General features: G+C 39.7%; 1 protein-coding gene across 3 annotated transcripts in view; it reads right to left on the bottom strand.

Annotated features, from left to right (window-relative positions):
- LOC117497875 (sodium- and chloride-dependent taurine transporter-like) overlaps nucleotides 1–17,150 on the bottom strand; it is a 42,816-nt gene extending 25,666 nt beyond the window's left edge. Inside the window, exons 1-3 of one of the 3 annotated variants that reach the window (XM_034149908.1) lie at nucleotides 16,608–17,150; nucleotides 3,323–3,552; nucleotides 3,094–3,228 (exon numbers count right to left, since the gene is read on the bottom strand). In XM_034149908.1, the coding sequence (XP_034005799.1) occupies nucleotides 3,094–3,228; nucleotides 3,323–3,551 (364 nt within the window). In that variant the 5' untranslated portion in view covers nucleotide 3,552; nucleotides 16,608–17,150. Of the gene's footprint in view, nucleotides 1–3,093; nucleotides 3,229–3,322; nucleotides 3,553–16,607 lie in introns of those variants that run through there. The other 2 variants (XM_034149907.1, XM_034149906.1) reach the window with 2 other exon arrangements.
- Nucleotides 17,151–22,738: the final 5,588 nt, after the last annotated feature.

Below are 22,738 nucleotides of genomic sequence, written 5' to 3'. Positions count from 1 at the left end.
TAATAAGGAATTGTAATGAGCGGTGGTGTTGGTTACAGAATGTTCCGATTTTAATGTATATCAAAGAAAAACATTGAATTACAGAAGTAAAGACTTCAGGTATTTGGTCCACAGTATCCTGGAGCACATAGATAATGTTGATTGTTGTTGTTATTTCTGTATCTCGACTTTTACTTGTACAGCTGCTCTTATTTAGTCACAGTTTGCTGTCATTTTTTTTCTTTTAACTGACAGGCAGAGCTGCAACTGGTTCGGTTGTTTTCAATGATCATCATTCGCGACATGTTTTAATCTCTTGAAAATCAGACACGTGGGCAGAATCGTGGAGCACGTCTCGATTCTCCTCTCGTTCTTATTCCAGGTCAGAGCCATAATGTTACATTAGCATGAACGGTTATACCTTTATATTTCCCAATCATGTTTACAAAAACATAAGGCATAAAGAGGGCTCTCTTTCATATATCTCCTATTTTCTGGTTCTCTCTGATCTTGCTTTAATTCTTTTTATTTCCTTTTCTCTTAGACTCATGTCCTCCATTCTCGTCTCTTTCCTTTACAGTCTCCTCTTCTCCCTCCATTTTTCTTTGCCTCTACCTCCTTTCCTTCCTCCCTCCTCTCCTGTTTTCCACCCTTCATCTCTCTCTGCCTTTATTTCCCTCCCCCCTTTTGTCTTGTCTTTATCAATCCATCTCCCAGCTCCTCAGATCTCGCTGCTCTGCTTCCTTTCTTTCTCTCTCTTCATCTCTCTGATGTGTTGCCTCACTGTTGCCGTAGCAACGTGTGATTTGGGACACTGTGTGTGTGTGTGTGTGTGTGTGTGTGTGTGTGTGTGTGTGTGTGTGTGTGTGTGTGTGTGTGTGTGTGTGTGTGTGTGTGACGGCGGAGGGATAATGTCTGAAACAAAGAAAGAACGTGTGTAATGTGAAAGTGAAAACCGCAACATGAGTAAATAATTAAATGGAGTTAAAGAAACAATGATCGGTTACGGTTGTCATCAGTAACGATAAAATTACTAGACTAAATTCAACAGTCATGAGAAGAACCAGAGAGAAGGTTTATGTATGTTTAATCATAGCGAATCAGCATGAATATTAAAAAGATAAAACTGAGTAAATACCCACTGAGAGATAAATAAACAGTGATGAATACATTAACCTTAATGATTAGTGAGCAGGAGGAGAGGGGGAGGTGAGAAGAGCTGAGGAGGAAGAGGAGAGGCTTGGAGTGAAGCAAATGAAATATTAAAATGTTATTATCCATCTGCCTTTCTAGAAAAAAAAATGTCATACCTGCCAATTTGCAGTGCTATGCATGTGTAAAACATGTGGTACTTGTTCTCCACCTGGATATTTTATTTGTTATAATTAGTTGTATTTCTATTTATTTATAAAAATATTTATATTTTCATTTTCAGTTTTTCATATTATGCTACTTTATACAATACTTCACTATGATTTTTGGCAACACAAATATTATGTGTAATGCACTTTATTTATTTCAGCATTTTAGATAGCAGCCACTTTGCAGATTTAGGTTAATACAAAACAAACAAACCGATAAACTATTATATTATCTTTATTAGTATTTGCATTATTATAGATTATTATTAAAAACTACTTTATGTATTTGATCCTTTTATAATAATATTATTATTACAAACTACTTAATATTGTATTATTAATAATAATACTACTTTATATATATTTCAATTTCTTTCTTTAATTCACGTATAAAAAATTAAAAAAATATTTTGAATTTTAGGCATACCATGAACCATGTTAGTTTGTTGTTGTTTTATTATATAAATATATATTATTATTATTATATATTATATGGCCTGTAAAGACATGGGTTAGTATTTGGGCATGGTACATGCAAGGACAAACGAGTCATTAAATAAATATATATACACTGTATACAAACATATCTAGAAAAAAGAAAGGAATATGTGGTAGAAAAGTTAAAAATAGAGCTTAGACTCAAGAAAGAAAAGTCTGGCTTGGCAAACATTTAAAAAACTATCTCTGTTTGATACCTGTAATCAGGGAATACATCTAGGAACTGTGAATGTGCTTTCCTTGAAGAGAGGGGGTTTTCACCGGAGACGAGGTGAGAGCTGGGGAAGGTTAACGCAGAATAGAGGCCTCAGTGTGTTGGTGTACCAGAGCAAACCTGGTTGCCTGGAAACGGTTGCACAGTACAGTCTCAGCGCTCTGGTTGGAGGAGACTCTGGCGTGACTCAGCCTTATGTTGCACAGTCATTCCTCTGTGAAAACCAACAGAGGTCTGGAAAAATTCAAACCCTTTGAGTTGGGCAGGAAAAGGTTTGTGACGCCATGTTGGATTTTCAAGTAGGCCCTCAGTAGGATAATGTGAGAACAGTAAATGTGATATGTCACAAAAAAATCTTCCTTATTTGTCCTACTAATGTCCAACAACACAGGTTTCATCTAAGTCTTAAGAGGATAAATGCTCATTCTCAGGTTCATATTTGTATTTTGTTCCTCTACTGTGACATGTCTCCATGCTTTAATGTTCAAAAAGCTCTTTATTTTTCTCCTACTGCAGCACCTCTTTTCACCCTCTGTCTGAAACCAGAGCCCAGTCTGCTCTGATTGGTTAGCTGGCCGGCTCGGTTGTGATTGGTCAACTGCTTAGAGATGTGTCGGAAATGTCCCAGCCCTTAGCCTTTAGCGTACAATATGTTGGAGCGCTAGCCAATAGAAGCGCCAGTATTAGATAGTGATGTCACAATTTAACGGAAGTCAACAAAGGAGACCATTGGAGGAGTTTCAGGCAGGGGGGAGGTGGGGGATGTGTGTCTTAGCCTTGTAGACCATTTACAAGCACAAACACATATATAACACACTACAGGAAAGGACCTCAGCTTTTCCATTGTGTATGTAAACTACAATTTTAAAACATTAGACTGTGTGTCCATGATGTTATGTGTGGGGTTTCCATGTGCAGGGTCAACACCCACCTGCCCACCTCCTTTCTCCTACTCTTTACAACCATTCATGTCAAAAACCACATTGTGTGCTGAAATGCAACCCCACCCGATAATCTAATCATAAGTAATGAGCTACATACCAGTAAAGATGGGGCAGAGCTTCTCCCAGCAGGTGATGCCACCCTCGGAGGTGAACTGACCCAGGGAAACCTCCAGGAAGAAGACTGGTAGACCGCCGCCAAACAGGAAAATGAAGTAGGGGATGAGAAATGCACCTGGGTGGAGTGAAAACATAATCAGCATGATTTCAAAGAAGACCAATATGGAAAATCAGAGCACGTTTGATAAGACTGAGATCAAAGGCCTCACCTCCACCATTCTTGTAGCAGAGGTACGGGAAACGCCAGACGTTCCCTAAACCAACAAAGCCGCCAGCCACGGACAGAACAAAGTCCAGTTTGCTCGCCCACTTCTCACGCTGGGGGTGTTTGCCCTCTGCTTCATCTTCAGGCCGGGTGCCAGGGCTTTTACCTGGAGATGGTTTCAGAGTGTCCTTATGGAAGTCCTTCAGGCACTGGAGTTTCTCTTTTTGAGCCATTCTGTAGAAACAGGAAACAGAGGAAGAATCCAGTGAGAATTGGTCTGAACTTGTTTCAGAGCAGCTTTTAAAAACAGTTGTCAAGGTATGTTTTTCTAGATTTTACCAGAACCAATCAATAACACAACTTTAGTTGCACTGGGCATCAAACGTGTGGTCTTTAAGTTACAGAAGCAGTTGCAGAATCAATTTCTCTTGAATATTCAGCAGATGTGGCAGTAGTACTACTTGTTTGGAGCAAGGAGTATAATGGTAACTTTGTGACTTCCAAGAGCATTAGAATAGCTTGTGTTTCACTCCTTTGAAGCAATTATGTTTTAAAGTGTTGATTAATAACTAACTAATGCTTCCAAGCTGCCAGAAGTCTGCCTCATGAGTTATAGGATAACTCATTTAGTTAAACTTTTACAGCATGGAGCCTAAATGGATTAAAGATAGCCTCCACTATCAATCCCATGTTTGGCACACATGTTATAACCTTTTCTCCACCACAAGCCACCCATTATTAAACAGTAGTCTTCAGGGGTCTGGGTACAGGCTGATTCTTGTGGCCTGGCTTCTCTGCTCGTCTCAGGTTTATACTGGCGAGGTTTGTGTATTTAAGCGGCAACACACACACAATGAGGCTTCCTTCAACCATGTAAGCCATGAACACGCCTCAACAATATCATTACCTAACCACAAAGACACACTCTTGCCTTCACTGGTGAAATTCTAAGTTAGCCTGAAAATTATTATCATTGCCACTTTGATTTCATTATAATACAAGTCCACCATATATTCCACTTTATCTTCAGTTGACGACACTGAGGATGCAATTACCTACTGTGGAGTTCTTCTTTATTGCATTAGAGAAGCCTACTTGATTAATGTTTGTATTAAAGTCATTCATGATGTACTGCCAGTGGTGTAAAGAAACTAAGTATATTTGCCAAAGTACTGTACTTAAGTATGACTTTGAGGTACTTGTACTTGAGTGGAATATTTCCATTTTATGCTACTTTGTACTTCACTACATTTAGGTAGTACCTTTAATTAATATGCAGATATGGATCAATGATAAACAAAATATGAACACTTAAAAAGGGACTTTAGTTACATCTGGATTAAATTCACAAGCTACCCAGCGATAAATATCGTAATTCAATTCTGCATAATGACTACTTTTGATACTTAAGTATATTTAGATAGCAATATTTTTGAACTTTTACTTGAGTAATACTTTGAATATTCCTACACTTTGGTAGTTCTACTTGTACAAGATACAAGTACAAGATCTGAGTACTTCTTCCAACTCTATGTACTGCTCAGTGGGGTTATTGTATGGCAGCCCAGATAAAATTGTGTTTGTGATCTGGCCAAATTATTAAACTGAAGAAAGGACACAACAACAATATTACTGAGTACTTGTTGAGATTTAGTAGCCATTGATAGCCATTTCCATTTTTGATGAGATTCTAAGTTAAGCAAAACATTGCTAAAAGAGTCAGAGTTACGAAGTGTACACCATGTTGTTTTTTGTACCTGCACTGAATCTACAGCTACAGCTAACTTTAAGTAAGACCCCCTCAGTCTTGTGTGTGTATAAGTGCAAGAAAATTAGAATGAAGTACTAAACTCTTCCTCCCTTTCTCAATTAAAACTATTACATGTGGAAATGTGATTAGTCAGAATGTCTAAGCAGTGGGATCAGGGCGACAATGACACAACCAGAGCTTGTACATTTCCACTCGACAATGGCCATGAGAGAGGCAGTCAGAGGGAGAGACAGACATACTTAGTAGTCAGCAGATGTCTGTCATTGTGGAAAATGTCATGTCTTAATCTCTTCCATCTGCCACACTGCTGTGCCATGAGCTTCTCTGTCTATGTCGCTCTCATTCATTCAATCTCTATTTGACTTTCTGAAAGATATTTACACATGAAAATTACACATATTGACCCTACAACATTAATCTGTAAAGAAGGATGAATAAATACAGAGAGATTAAATAAAACCTTTCTCTCTTTCAGTGAGAAAAAATGTCCATACAAATCTGCTTGTAAACTGTAGATCTGAACAAAGATAGAGTTGTTAAAAGAACAACTGTCACATTTCTGGTTTTAACAGCTCAAACCCATTATTCTTGTCTTTGTGTTAGAAAATGTAACGTATGTGCCAAATATCTCAAAGTGCACCTAAGGACCCCTAAAGCTAGTTAACCTGTTAAACCCCAAGCCTGTTTTTCAGGTCTCAGGCTCAAAAATGACATGCCCAGAACAAATGACTATATCTTCACTTCTAAAAGGGGTAAATTAATAATCTTTTTTCTCAAAGCAATGATACACCTGTGAGTTGGAAGTAGAAAAGTCAGAATCAATATAGATGTTTGTATTTTAAAGTAAATTCAGATTGAACATAGTAAAAAAATGTAAATTATAGTTTCCGTCCAAAGAAAATACATTACTTATAGTGAAATAATATATAATTTTCATTATAGAAGCAGGCTGCCATATTGGGGTAAATAAGTAAACCTTTTGGGAAATTATTTTAAAATATTTAAAGTTGGAATAAAGTATAAACTACACAACACAAGTATAATGCACAGCAATCCATAAGATAAGTCCGATATTTTCATGAAAACTCCCCAGGAGACACCAACACTAACGTGGCCGAGTGGACTCCGGAGTTTGCTGCATGAGTTGCACTGTACGATCTGTGGTGTAGTGGGCTGTCACTCAAAAACTGAGTAGCCAATGGGGACGCAACCCTGAAAGTCCCGCCTCCCTGGGACGTTTGTGTCAGAATCACAAACAAAAAATGAGGGAGCGCAAACGAGAGAGCTGCAGCGAGAGCAAAAGTCTGATCATTGAGAAAGAAGCAAACAAAAATATATGTTAAAACAAAGACAAAAGCCTTATAGTTTACATAATTACACAAATTATTTGTTTGCAACTTATAGTTTTATTTTTGAAATTAAATTTATTTTGCTTGACTCAGTTTTTTTTTCTCTTAAAACTCTTAGTTTTGCTTGATTCTGAGAAAGTGTTGCTTTATCTTTATGAAACAAAACTAATCCCACACAATGATAGCAATAAAAAAAGGCAACAAATGCAAAGAAATTAAAAGAAAAATCTGTATTTTGAAAAGGTTTCCAGGATTTTATCCTTACTTTAGGCCATTTACAACACGTAACGATTTTCATTTTGCTAAACAAAATGAAGAAGGGGGAGAAAGGATGATGAAAGTAAATGAGATCCACAATCAATAGTGATGCACAATAATATAAATTATTAAAGAAGTTATCCGAATGGTTTAATAGATGTTTGGTTTGCTTCTTAACGTTTTTGTATCTTGGAATCTGTCAACTTCATGAAAGCCTTTGCAATTGTGTAAAGAAAATGGCCCATCTGGTAGTGCTTCACAACCTGGAAATCCTCAGCTGCTGTACATTAAGTGGTTCATTTTGTATTACCAATTCTTATGGAAAACGCTAATGGGGTTCTTCCGGCCAACAGTGTTCTCCATAGTTATTCACACCCTCTCAACACCTAATTAGCCATTATGGATGTTAGAGGGAAAGCATAATGATGACATACATATGTAATCTAGCGTCTTGTCTTTGAAGCTAAAACAAATTAGACATCGGGCTGCAATGCTTCTTCCACATAAATAAATGTAAAACACTGTGCCATGTGGTTGCGTGGCTTTTAACAAAGCTGACAATAATCCGTTGCAAGAAAAAAAAAAAAGTGAGTGACACCATGAACATAAAATAAAAATCTTCTAAAAAGCCCATATCATTGACATTGACAATACATAGCATGATTTGCTTGGGTTCAATTGGGGCTTGTTCAAACAATTAGACTTTGGTCTAGGGCTGCTCGATTATGGCAAAAATCATAATCTCGATTATTTGGGTCAATAATTGATATCACGATTATTAAAAACGATTATCCATTTACTTTGAAAACATCAATTTATTGGAGAAAACATTTGAACAGTATGTTTTTAACAGTTGATTACCCTGAACTTTAAGTTTAATTCAACTGAAAAACCAATAAAAAAATTAATTTGAAAAAAAAGAAGTAATAATAATAATAAAAAAATAATCGTTTTATTTAGATTACGTTGTTTTCGTAATCGTTGCAAGCCATAATCGTAATTGCGATTAAAATACGATTAATTGAGCAGCCCTACTTACTAAATATATGAAGGCAAATTTCAAGATTTGCTCCACTCTAGCTGTGACATCACGCACTCTAGTTAATGTTAAAATCTGAAGGAAACCTCTTTAACAAGGTCTGAACAATGTTTAATATCTCTAAAAGTAAGAATCAGATTTAAAAGTTGTATTACATGAATAATGTCAGAAAGATGTGTAACATTTTAAAGTTGGAATGAGGTTTCTGAGTGAAAGTATGAATGAACAGTTAGCAGTTGAAGTCGCATGAAGATTGTTCAAGTCTGAAGATTTTCTCCATTGACTTCAATGGTTAAAAATGTGATGAATTATGAAAGTTATGAATGATAAAAGTAATAGCCTGCGATTCCCGACCGAGCTGAACGATTTGATGTTTGAACGGAGTTTCTGCGATGTTGAATGTGGGAGGAGAAGAGGGCCAAAATAAGTCGGCGGAATAATAAAAATGTTGTCCGTAGCATAACATATAGTTACTAAATAAGATCATGGATAAAAGAGACTTTGCATAGTTGCTGCTCCTTTGCATAAAAAAAGTCAGCTGAGGTGGTTCTGGCATCTGATTTGAATGTTTCCTGAATGCTTTCTTGTGGAGGTGTTCCACGCCAACCGATTGGGTGGAGACTGTGACATGCCGTGACTCTAGGTGAGAAAGAGATGCAACTGTCTGCCACCAGGAACCAAGAGAGAACGGATGGAACATATTTGTGATAATGACCACAAGTAGCTTCCATGGCTTATTCTTAACCCGTTAAGCCCCGAGCCTGTTTTTCAGGTGTCAGGCTCGAAAATGACATTCCCAGAACAAATGACCATATCTTCCCTTCTAAAAGGGTTAAATTAATAATCCTTTTTCTCAAAGTAATGATAAACCTGTGAGTTGGATGTAGAAAAGTCAGAACAATATAGATGTTTTTTATTTTAAAGAAAATTCAGATTTTACATAGTAAAAAACTGTAAATTATAGTGTCCGTCCAAAAATTATTTTTTACTTATAGTGAAAACTACCCTTGGATGATGGTAAGGTAGATTATAAGCTTTAGGAATCCAAAGTACAACATATAATAAGTACCCTATATCAAGATTGATGCAAAACAAGTGACATTTGACCTTTTTAGAGAGGTTTAGCCAAAAAAACTCCACCTCTGAGGTGATTTGGGTGGAAATGGTTTTTTTCCCATATCTCTGGCCCCCCTTTGTCGATTTTGATGGTTGACACCTCTTTCTGACCGTTAGAGCCAATAGAATCGAAGGGGGATTCCCCCACACACACACACGTTGTAAAACAAAAAGGTGGGGGCTTTGCGCATGTACTTTTGCATGAGAGTGAACCTATCTCTCGCTCTGACATCTAGAAACGGAAAAGCAGTCTTGTTGCTCATGGATTATCAGAAATAATTTCAAAGGGACACAGACACATTGGATTAACCTATGGATTAACTTCAGCAGCGTGTTTATCGTTTTAATGCCATTGAAGACCACTTTGGACCACTACAGAGACAAGGTAACCATGTTAGCATTTTTAGCTACCTAGCGCCACATGTTTTGATGTCTGTTTTTGTTTATAACGTCGCGATTTCGTATAATTGAGTGATAATGAGGGTACCCTTCAATTCTGTGTCACCTCACGATGTGAAACGATGTCATGGATGTGGAGAAAAGATAAATAATAAGGTTTTGTGAGGGATTTTCGGTGCAGTAATCTGTTAGCATTTTTCGCTCGTTGCTAATTCAGAGGCTCAGCATTAGCATTGTGGGTTTTTTTTTGAAAATAAAATTAAAATGATCAGTTAGATGAGTTTCTTCCCGTTACATGGATATAAAACATTCATAGTTTATTAAATGAACATGCCCTCAGACACTGTTTCCTGCAAGATGTTGCAGCAGTGCCCCGGTACCGGGGTCTCTCGGGCTTAACAGGTTAAGGAAAGATTGCCATCCAGAGAAGCTCCATCAGAAGAGCCAAAGTAGAAGATGTCATCATGTGGATTTAAAGTTTGATTGACGGATGAGGAATTTGCAGAATCATATTTAAAAAGGCATATTTCATAGTTATGATCGCAGAGATAGTCATCAGAGTTAAGAAATTCTCAGATGACAGCAGTGATACATTTGCACGAATGTTTGTGTTGGACGGTCGCCTACCAAACGACCTCTAGAGAGCAAAGCCTGCTGTGGCAAGAGCAATTAACAGTGAGATGATTTAAAGCTGAAACCAAAAGCTTGCTGTAAAACATAGAGACTCATTGTCTGGTGTCTGTGTGTGTTTGATTTCTGAGCCAAGACTCATGTAGTGACTCCAGTACCCAGCCAGCATTACATACACACACGCACGCTTTCAAACCACTTACATAACACACTCTCCTATTTTAAGACCATGTACATTTCCACTGGGCTGACCACCTATTAAATCACTCCTCTCCCCTCCTCTTCCTCCTTTGCTCCACATTTCTTTCACTCCATCTCCTCATCCTTTTTCTCCTCGTTCTCCTATCATCTTCTATCTCTCGTTGTAGTAATCATCTTTTCCCCTCCCCATCTTTTTCTCTTCCTAACCACCATCCTCTTGAACCTCCCCTCTTAATTTTACTCCCTATTCTCCTCATGTCCTCCACCTGAGTTGTTTCCATTATCTCTTTCATCCCCCCTTTTTACCCTTTGAACTCTTTTTGACCTCCATCTTCAACTTTTCATCAACTCCCTAATGACTCTGTTTGCATTATCATTTTATTCCTTGTTCATTAGGTATCACTATGATTTTTGAGTATAAGAAATTAGACGGACCGTGTATAAATGTGTGAGAGTAAGGATGGATCATGAAGAGAGGAGAAAAGACAGACACAAGGGAAGGGAAGCAAGAGTGAGAGATGGGTGAGGGGCAGTTGGACAAAGTGAAACAAAGAGCTGTTCAAAGTTAACCGAGAAAGAAAGGGGAGTTAAAAATAAACAGGGGACGGGTATACAGATACAGACAGGGGTTAGTAAGAACAGAGAGAAAAAGAAAAGTAAGTCACACGTATATACTGACAAAAAATAGATAAAAAGAAATAGAGCATGATTAGATACAAGATGACGTGTAACAAAGAGATTTAAAAGAAAGAGGAAAAAAATGTATAGCAGGAAGTATAAAAGGTTACTGAAAACGCATTCCTCCGAGTCTTATCTAACCAAAGTCAACAGTTTTCTTTGTCAGGTCAACTGGCTTCAGTTCTGTTTACATACAATGTATCCATCTCATTATCACAACTCTGGGTTGTAACCTGTTAAACCCCAAGCCTATTTTTCAGGTCTCAGGCTCGAAAATGACATTCCCAGGTAAATTAATAATCTTTTTTCTCAAAGCAATGATACACCTGTGAGTTGGATGTAGAAAAGTCAGAATCAATATAGATGTTTTTATTTTAAAGTAAATTCAGATTGAACATAGTAAAAAAATGTAAATTATAGTTTCCGTCCAAAATAAAACCATTACTTATAGTGAAAACCACCCTTGAATGATGGGATAGTAGACTAAAAGCTTTAGGAATCCAAACTATAGCATATAATAAGTACCCTGTATCAAGATTGATGCAAAACAAGTGCATTTTGACAATTTTAGAGAGGTTTAGAAAAAAAAAAACCTACCTCTGGGGTCATTTGGGTGTATTTGCCATATCTCTGGAACCCATTGGTCGATTTTGGTGATTGACACCTCCTTTGAACCGTTAGAGCCAATAGAATCGAGGGGGGGTTCCTAAATCCATCTAAACATTACCATTGAGGATTGAGAGTGATGCGCACACAGTTTTCCCAAACCGAAAGCTATGTTACACTCTATATGAAAACTAGGTTTATTGCCATAAATGTTATGATGGATTATCAGTAATCATTTCAAAGTGACACAGAGACATTGGATTAACCTTCAGCAGCGTTTATATGAGTTTTAATGCCCTTGAACACAACTTTTGATCAGAAAACAGCAAAGGTAAGACGTATTTGCCATTTTGGCCCCATAAAGTGAAGTTGTGTGTTGTCTTTCCTGGCTTTCGCTGCCGCGAGTTTTGGTTGTGCAGATTGCATGAAGTATAAAATATTGCTACCGTGAGTTATGTGCTAAGTGCGTTAGCACTCTTTCGCTTAGTGCTAATTCATAGGCTTGGTATTACCCTTGTGTTTCGTTTAGCTAAAAATTGTTAATATTGTCTGATAGCTGAGTTTCTTCCCATTAAGTGGGTATGATACATGAATAGGTTGTTAAATGTTAAGAAGCCCTGAGACACAGTTTTGTGAATATTGTTGTGTTTTGCCCCTGCCGGCGGGGGCATGGGGTTTAACAGGTTTTAAACTAAGATTTAAGATATCTAAACTGAGTCAGAATACAACAATTCATTTATGACATTATCTGAAACCAAAAGATCAGTTTGTAGTATCAATATCACTCTCAAAGGTTCAACTCTTCCAATGGGTAATGTCGACAGGACGTTTGACTTGACAGAGATCCCTGCTCTTATCTCAGTTTAGTACCAAGATAGGGATTATAATCCGCTGGTTGCAGGAATGTACATGCTTTTATCATCCGAACATAGATCATATGATATGATCTGCAGGAAGTACAGACTAACTTGCGAAATTTCACATTACACTGTGTGAACGAGTCAGATCACAAACTAATTTGATGTTGGTAAATCTGAGTCATCAGGTTCTAGAAAATAGAGGAACTTCCCTTAATTTACCATGTAGATAAATGACACTTCATCTGTGAGCTACCCGCAGTGATCCAGGTTTGAAATCGTTGGTTTTCTTCACAAGTCGCTCGTTTTATACACTCTGTCCTTCACCTTCCATAAGATTAATTGACTTCAATCCTCTTGCCTGAAGATGTACACTTGGCATTCCTTTAATAACATTACGCCTGACCTTCCCATGAGAAGTGGCTGTAAATCAACAGCTTTCACCTTCCGCTGTCAAGGTCAATCTCATCTTTCAAAGCTACAAACCATGATTATTTGCGGTTCAAAGAACATAAATAGACATAATCATACAAGATTAAACAGGGGCAATTGAATTAGGAATGTCATGATATCAGAAATGTAGACGTTTATACCAATACCAGGGAAATTCCACGATTCTCTATACCAAGGTCAACATGCAATCCTTTACTATCGCTTCCAGTTTGGTTTTCAAAAGGAATTTAAACAAGTCATAGTTATCTCTCTAGAATATGTCAGTGAAAATATCTCAAACAACAATATTTTCCAAAAGATTTCTGAACAATGACTACATTTCACGCCCAATTTACTGAATATATCTTTAACAATTTGAAAGCATCACTAAGCGGTCCTACGACGCTGGTTATCAACTCGGTAAATCAACCCAGGGTTTCTCTGTCCGGCTGAGAGCGCGTTCACATGAAAGGGGCGGGGTTAGAAACATTTGACCAATCACAAACATGGACAAGCGTACTGACAGCGCAGCGTCATACTTCCTGAATGAAAAGTAAACTATAATATTAGACAAATATGAAGAAGTTCAACTTTAAACATCCATGACTTAAACACTTTATCCAGGATAAAAGCAACATAGTTGCACCTGCAAGGTGCAGGAAGAACAGCTGGTAAAAAAAAATGTTTGAATTCGTACATTAACAGTTTTATGATATCACTGCGACGTCTAAGACACGAGTGGATCTGACTTTAATTACATTTGACTCGAGTGTTTCGTCAACTTAATGGGAGTATGTGACACTAAGTGTTGCACGGCCAGATACGGCTCAAGAAGCTGACTCAGATAAGGAAATATATGATACATTATGATGTGATATGATATGAATGATAATGGGACACATCGACGTCTGCACTCAGTGCCGCGGACTGTACGTAATGTTACTTTGATCCGGTTACTTATGTTGTGGCAGATATTTAAGTAAGCTTTCTTAACGCTAATGTTATATTAGTCAGATTGCTCTCAAGATGGGAGGTGATATTCTATTAATTTTCACGTTCACACAGTCGGTGATTTTTGCCGGCCGTCTTTCCTGCATACGGCAGTTTAAACTGTATTTCCTTTATCCTGTAAAGCCCCTTACACACCAAGCCGATTATCTGCGTCGATAGATGTCGGGCCGTCGAGTCGCCCTACTCAGATTGGTGTGTACTGCACCGTTGTGCACCGTCGTGTCTTTTCGGCCGTGCCGACACCTTCCGCCGCCGATTCGACATGTTGAATGGGGAGGCCGTCGGCCAAAGAAATCACTCTGATTGGCTGTTCAGCTTAGCGAATCAGTGCATGAGAAGCGAAACGGAAGTGAGGGACCCAAACAAACGATTAAGAAGGCAAATCTGAGATTTCCTTTAACTCCAGCTCTCGACACAGGTTCGGGAAAGCCCCACGAGCTTCTCGTTGTAGAGTGAAAATGGAATGCACACGCTATTTGTTGTTTGTTTATATCACGCAGTCTGTTCTTCTTCTCTCAGTGTATCACGCAGTCTGTCTTCCGGTTGTTGCCTCTTTTGAATGATGAATACACACTACCGCCGCCTGCTGGTAAAGAGAGTTATTGCCACTCACGCATGCGCAGTTCGTACGTGCAACTTGGCTGTCGGCTGAAGTCTTTGCGGTGTGTTCCAGTCCGAAACATGGCCAAGACGCAGGAGACGTGAAGCGACATGAGGCGACGTTCCGTCGGGACGTGTTCTTTGGTGTCAGTTTGGTGTGTAAGAGGCTTAATACGACGTGATAGCTCCGGAGCAGGTTTGGTGTTCAGCATAAGTTACCATGGAGATCTACCCCGGTAAGAAGTGAACCAGCGTCATAGGACCCGAAACCTAGAGTTAACCCTGAAGTTACCTCGCTAACCGAAAATCCTGCTTCGTAGTACAGGGCACAGATCAGATGCTAGCTCACCAAAATGCACAAACAACCAGAGGGCACAAAGGGACCAACGTCAACCCTTAGGTGAGTCTCTGGGTTCAATATATCCGATTAAATTCCAAATTACAGAGGCCAATTCAAAAGACTTTCACACATCAGCGTGGTGTTGACTCTACAGCAGCCGATGTTAGATAAAACTCAAGACAAGACCACACACACACACACACACACACACACACACACACACACACACACACACACACACACACACACACACACACACACACACACACACACACACACACACACACACACACACACACACACACACACACACACACACACACACACACACACACACACACACACACACACACACACACACACACACACACACACACACACACACACACACACACACACACACACACACACACACACACACACGTCACAATACAATAACAGCTAGTTGACCAAATCTGATGAGTATGGGCAAAGACTACATTTCTGGACTCCAGGAAAGTCTTATAACTGACAGCGGTACATACAAATGAAAAGTATCACCTATGAAAAGCCTATCCTGCAAGGTTATCAGTGTAACCTTGCAGGGTGTTACTTTCACACCAAACATGGTCATCCCCAAGAACCTTGGTTGGAGTGTGATAACATTGCATTGACTCTAATTCAAATTTAAAAACAGCTTATCAAAACCATCAAGGCTCAGCTTTTAGATATTTAGACTTTAAATGGTCAAAATAAAATCGCCTAAATTCAAAATATGATGAAATGTAGCTATGTCTATTACATCTGTCTATCGACACCTGGCTGCCCGGATGTTTTGTACACTGCTTTTTGCTTTTCAGAAAAAATCCCTAATAAAGTTGTTCTGAGCGATAACAACTGTGGGTAATTTTCCAGCATTGAAACGGATCCAAAAACGGACTGCTATCAGCACCCAACCCTACTCAAGACATTTTGAAGCCATTATCAAACAATTTTCTCTATCAGACATTGCAAGGCATTCACCAAGCAATTTATAAACAATCCCACGATTGACCTTAAAAATCCTGATCCTGTACAGCAACCAATACTCATTTTTTAAATAAAATCGATGTTTCAAAGCATGCATTTGACATTTAAGGTGTACTAGATGTTGGAAACTGACAATAATGCACGACTTATAGCCTAGATGCAGCTCTAAATATATTCCGAATTCTCTTTTTCATGGTCCCAAGTGGTTAATAACCTATTATGATCAAATAAACTAAGAGATCCGACAAAGAGGGGAAGGGTGAAGTGAGCGCACGCGCGAGAAAGAGAGAGAGGCATGTGGCGAGGCCGCGCGCGATGTGAAACGTGCGACTCGCGAGCATCTCCGCCTCCTCACCCTCTAAAGAGCGTGACTTACTTCCCTTTTCTGGTATAGTTTACCCAATAAAACAACACGAATAAATGAAATACTTAAGTGTAAAAAGCTAACAAATCTATGCTGACGGGAAAATTAGACAAATACTGTATGACTGTGGAGAAAAAAGATTTGAAAAGCTCCAAAAAATGGTCCGCTCGACAAACAAGACGGAAAATAAAGAAATAATAAGGAAATAGAAAATGCAATATCCCATAAAAGCGTTTAACTCAAGCATGTGGGCATTAGACATCACTTAACATACAGAATACGTTAAATAAAAGTAAAAGCAAAATAAGGTTTAATTTATTAAGAAATCCATAGAGAGCAGGTATCTAAATGCACATCGGAGCTTCCCCACCTTTATTCACCACCTGCGCACACACTGCCACCAGTGAAAACATCCATAAATACAATCGAATTAATAACACTGCTAATTGAATTGTCAGTCCACATATGCAAATATCTCCCTAAACCATTATTTGCCAAAAATATGTAATTCAAACTCAACACAGACACAAATAAACGCATTTAAATTCTAATCATAATACAAAATATAATAAAATGAATAAGAACCCGGCTTGAGAGGTGTTCAACGAGGATGTAATGTGTTTACGTTACCTGCTCTGTTTGTTATTTTGTCCTTTTAATGTCCTTTGAGCAGTCCCTTGTAGGTTTCGTCTTGTCCGTGTCCTCCTGTGTCTCTGAGAGCGACTGAGGGCTGAGCGTGTCGGGAGCCTATATGTTAGCGTGTTTATAAGCCTCTCTTTCTGACCTTTGTCTCTCCAAACGGGGGGACATGAGACAGTGGAAAAACACCGGCCTGCCTCCTCTCAGAGCAACAGGAGAGCAGTGTGACGCTGTTAGGACCCGCCTCTGAGTCCTATCAAGTGCGCCGTTACACGAGCGGAGCAGCGAGTTGGGTTGAAAGTGATGCGAACCACCGGGCATCTCTCCGAATCACCGGACCAACTCTTAAATGCATCCGCGCACCGTTTCTCTTCCTCATTCTTCCACAGAGCAGCTCTGTATCCGGTTCCATTTATCATAAACTGCCTACCATAGGCAATTAAAGGCTCCGCCAAGTGATACAGCAGTGTTTTCAGATTCAAAAGTATGAAGGGGAGATTTACGAGAAGCACCTGAAGGCAGCACTAAGGGGTAGTCCCCCCCCCAAACCCATTTCACGATGGTTGGTTTGCTTAACTGACTCTCAAGGCACACACTCGTTTTCTCAGCGGCGCTCATGCTACCTTACACCCGCCCATCCACACTACGCGCGTGCCTGTGAGCATGCGCTGGTGCGCACGCGGCCCAGGAAATAAAGGAACACAGTTTGAGGCCATGCTGCTGATCGACCATGCTGAGAAACAGCAGTAGCTGAGCCTCACTCAACATTTGAAGTGAAAGAATACACGTTTAAATCGATACAGTATGCAGGAACAGCTTAAACACCATGTGTTTATTAACTTTCATTCCACCATAATATATTTTAGATGGGCCTAATAAATGTAGGAACACCCTACAGTGTAATGCTATCCATTTTAATGCAATGAACACATGTACAATTCATTGTCTGTCTGCCACAGTCTGGAATAGCCTACTGTTTATTTCAGTGTTATTCTATGAGTGTTTCTATTATTATGTCTATAAGGGCTTAAGGCACTATTCATACTCGTTCCATGGAGCTATAAGGTTTAATATAATGGTGCAGGAATGAGTCCAAAAACACAAGCTGAAGAGATGTTTGCATTTTGTTCTAGGTCCTAAAATACAACACCCCACTGGTTAATGTGAACTTACTATAAATGGCGGTTTCTAACCCCTAGATTCCACCGGGTCCGTCTGCGGCGCGTTACGGCCGCGTTACGGCCGCAATACGGCCGTGTTACGGCCGCGTTACGGCTGCGCCGCGGCGCTCACAGCTGCGCCGCGGCGCTCACGGCGATCTCGGCCACTCTAGTCAATAGGTGCTATTCCACCACACGCGGCGCGTTACGGCTCAGAAGCGTCCCAGAAGCGTCTCGGCGCAGGGCTCCTCTAAAATTAGGATGAATCCTATTTTTGATGCGACGCAGCCGTAACATAATGTCGGGCAGGCAGGAAGTGGAACGTTCAGAGCATATATAGCACACACACAAACTAATTTTGCAGACCCTATCCCTCCGTAGTCTTTCAAGTAGGAGGAGAAATGCCAGCGTTCTCCTCCGGTTTACAGGCACTGTGTAAATTATATATATAGAATAATTATGATGATGAATGCATTTTTTTACCACTAAAATACAGCAACACATCTTTGATTCATGTTGTTTATAACTGGAATATTACAGTTATTATTAACTTTGTCTGTACAAAGTAGCCTGTCCAGGAAATATGCCCAAATCAACAAAAACTGCGAGCCGGCAGGCAAGACACTCCGCTTCTGAAATGCTTCTGAAACGCGCCTGGTAGGGTATGACGCCGGAGGAGGCCGGACCAAAACCGCGGCGCAGCCGTAACGCGACGCAGACGGACCCGGTGGAATCTAGGGGTAACAAGCACCTAAATGAGACTACTAAACGTCATGATGAAGAACATTAGCCACCTTTAGCTTAGTGATGTCATGTGACTAACATTAGCTTTTTTTAGCTTTTCCACCATAGTACATCTTTCCAAATGTATATGACTCTATATGGTATAATTTATTTAATGTTATCACCACTTACTGTGTTGCCTTATGTGAAGTTTCAGTCCTGTTTCTCTCCTACATTACCATACATTTTTTCTGTGGAAAGTGAAGTATTATGGTGATATTTTCCCTGTTTATTCGCGATTTATTGCAGGTACACAACTTTTGTAATGGTTCACAGAGGATAGTTTTGTTGACCCTGTGACCATTACTCCAGCATCTATTCTACTGTCTACTACACTATATTCTTTCTATGACTAACAATTTCTCCATAAAAAAATATCCTGAAAATGAAAAATTGAATTGACATTAAAAATACAAAATTAGTGATAGTAATCCTGAGAGGTCAATTTGGTTTGGTGAATTTCCTCATGTTTCCTTTTGCACTGCAGTACGGGCAAACAATTATAATTCACACACACACACACACACACACACACACACACACACACACACACACACACACACACACACACACACACACACACACACACACACACACACACACAGTTAGTTCAAAGACCTGCCTTTATTCTGACATGCTGTTATATTATCTCACGTTCACACACATTACGTTTATTTTCTTCACATCTGCTTACATTTGAAATAGGTCCTCTAAATATACATCTATGGCCTGCCAATAATGACGCTGATTTCCTCTGGGGGGGCCCAAATCCTGGATGGCCTTCACATCTGGGCTGCACTCATGCGTTTGGCAGGGTGCTCCTATTGCTCTGGAAGCTTGAGGTCCACAACTCCTTTATTATTATTATTTAGTTTTTCTTTAATTGTTTTTCCGTTACATTGGAGTATGACAGGTGAGGCTCTGCCTCCCCTGCCTCCACTGACTGCACGTCGCTGCTACACACTACCCTTCCGTTTGCGTGTTCGCGCGGAGGGTCCGCCACATTAAGTGCTGTTCCAAACCAACGAGTGTGGAGGGGGAGTGGGTTATTAAGCCCTCAAACAGCGAGTCTGCATCAGTCCTGACTTCACCTGCTGCCCTACCTGACCGGACTCAACGCTGTGTGTGTCCGTCATGAAACAAGCTGTTTACTAACAGTTCCGTGGAAACATTAATTGATAAACTGCACAACAAGAGCTATTTAATATCTTCATACAGATGTTAACAACTTCATGGTTACCTCGTATTTGTTTGAATTTAGGATAATTTACTCATGTCCAGTCTAGAAAACGGTAGAAGTTGTGTATATTTACATGGACTTTTGCTAAAACTAAGCAGCTTATAAACATCAGATTTTAAAACGAAAATATGTTTACAAAAAATATATGCCATAAAAGATTTTTAGAGTTTTATTTTTGTTATTTTTAATCCAAGAGATGCTGATTTTAAACCGTTGTTAAGAAAATTATGGCATTTCCTGTTTCTGCCGGAGAGAGGGGAGTTCGTCCCAAAGCTTGCTGCTGTATTTACACCCTCCACCTGTAAGAAGGGAGCCTCGTTAAGCTGCGAGTGTGACTACAGACGGAGTTCACTCCATCACGGAGGGGGAGTGGGTAGGGTGTGGTTTGAAATTGGGCCAGAGTTACCCAGGAAACTGGTAGATGAGTTTCACAGGCCAAAGCAGCAGAGCGGCTGCTGTCAGTTTCAATGCATTGTGAAACTGTAATAATATCTCATATTAAGTAGAGAAAGGGGCAAAACAGACATATGGTTTGATAAACCTTTCAATATAATGAACTGAAGCGGTATTTGTTTAATCTTGTTTAGTCTTTTATACATAAATATGTGTCCCCGGTGTGTCAGGGAACTCACAAAGTGTCAAAAAATACAACCCTCTGTCTTTTCCTCCGTACCCAAATCTCTAAAAACCGGCGAACAACGGAGCTGATCCAGATTTTTCAGTGGCAGTTGTATGAACTTGTCGTATCGTACACAAGGCAAGTCAAAGTGTCCGTCATTTACTCAAACAAAGCGACACCTCAGTGGTTTAAAGTGTTGGCACAGCCAATACAATTTGTACTTTTGCACCTCTGAAGTATTCATATAAACAGAAAAGTGACGCCACCAGCGCTTTTTTGAAAAGTTGAAATATTTTTCTATTTAATCCACTTGCAGCGGTTGCACAAAAAAGACGCTGGGAGCTGCGCTTTTTGTCAAGGTGACTGCAAAAGACTCTGCTCTCTGTTCTCTCACTAAAACGAATTGAAAACAGAAAGAAGCGCTATGTTGACACAGCCTTACGTTGCCCAACATGCTGCTGCACTCTTCCCATTCCAGCATTCAATCCATTTTTGAAAACCACACCACAAGCAAGAGTTCAACTTTTTTTCTCATTAAAAAGAAAAAGTATATTTTATTTCTTCCAAATACAACCCATTCGCTGTTTATCAAAAAATGTTACGACCATGACATTTTTTATGACCCAGGATTCAAATAGTCCATTCCAAAATGTGTTTGATTCTCCCAGTGGTTGGCATACGTGTCATTCCAAAAGTACTTGTTTGAAATGACACGTTAAGACTGGAATTATTAAAGCACATGCTATTGCCTCCAATAATTAAAAAAGCGTTCCATCATTAATGGATCACTGTCATATAAAATCCCAGGGTCCACTCTTGAACTCTTTCAACAACATGTGAATGTTCTGATAAATGAATGAAGTGTTATTGTTTTAAAGGGCCCATGTCATGCTTTTCCGGTTATTACCCGTCCCCTTGTGTGTTATGAAGGTTTTTATGCATGTAAACGGTGTGCAGAGTTAAAACCCTCAAAGTACACCATGTAGCGAGTAAAACTCTAACACAGAAAATACCTCCCCAAAACGCCTCGTTGGAGATACGTCACTGCCCATTTGAGTCTTCCATTTAGTTCCGGGTACGGCATGATGTCATGCGGTACCCGGAACGAAATGGACCAATCCCGAAGAGCTATGGCCACACCCAGCGGCGCTGGCCGCACCCTCTGCCAGCCTAACATTTACTGTTGGAAGCTCTGGTTCAGTTCACAATCGATCCAGTCATGCCAATGCCAAGGACCTATTTCCTGAAATGTGAGGAGAAATCTGAGCTGTTTGTCCTACCGACGGAAGAACCACGACGAAGTCAGTGGTTGAAATGTCTTTTTAACACTGTTCCTTCAGAGGTTCGAAGAACGTTACTGTGTGCGCGGCATTTCACAGACGAAAGCTTCCAAAACATTGCCCAGTTTGAGGCCGGATATGCACAGCATTTGAAACTGAAGGACGATGCTATTCCTAGTTTGTTTGGATCGTTTGGAGCAGGGGAAGATTTGGGTATACAACCTGTAAGTTTGCATTGTTATTTGTGTATTTATCAAACAAGGTATCTACCACGACTGTTTAAATGTGTAAACATGTTTCGGACTGCAAAGCCAGTGCTAACTGTGCTAACTAAGTTGCTAGCGTTTCCATATCAACTCTAATATCAGCAGATGGCCTTACATACATGTATCTCATAGCAGGAGAATGTCTGCATTCACACACGAAATACTCATAGACAGTATACTCCATTATAGCTGGCGTTCCGAGCGTGTATGCTACCGAGCTAAACAACAAGGCTACTAAGAGCTAGACATGAGTTTGCTCGGAAAAACATTGTTTTTATGCCAGCTACATTGAATGTAGCAGACTACCCATATAAGATTGCAATTGTAAACATGTGCTTGATAGCCTAATATGAACCACTATCTGTTGTTCATAGTATAGTATAGCATATTGAACAACTGAACAACTAGCATTGTAATCCAGCTGGCAAGCTGACGAATATCAAACAACTACGTTTATTTCACACTTCCAGCAGAGACAACGGGGAAATCCCCTCTCTTTGCCCGCTTACAGACCCCCAAAGGACGGCCTAGAGACCTCCAAGAGGTGTCCCTGAAATGGGGACTCTGTTTATTTCACACTTCCAGCAGAGACAACGGGGAAATCCCCTCTCTTTGCCCGCTCACAGACCCCCAAAGGACGGTACATTACAGTTGGCTTTCCTCCGACGCTGATAGCATGTATAGCTAACGAGGCTAGCTATACATGCTAGCGGGAAACATTGTATTCATGCCAGTTACAATGAATGACCGAACGTAGCAGACTACCCGTATAAG

This window comes from Trematomus bernacchii, unplaced genomic scaffold, assembly GCF_902827165.1.
Source record: "Trematomus bernacchii unplaced genomic scaffold, fTreBer1.1, whole genome shotgun sequence".
NCBI lineage: Eukaryota > Metazoa > Chordata > Actinopteri > Perciformes > Nototheniidae > Trematomus > Trematomus bernacchii.
This window is presented reverse-complemented; position numbering and strand designations above follow the sequence as displayed.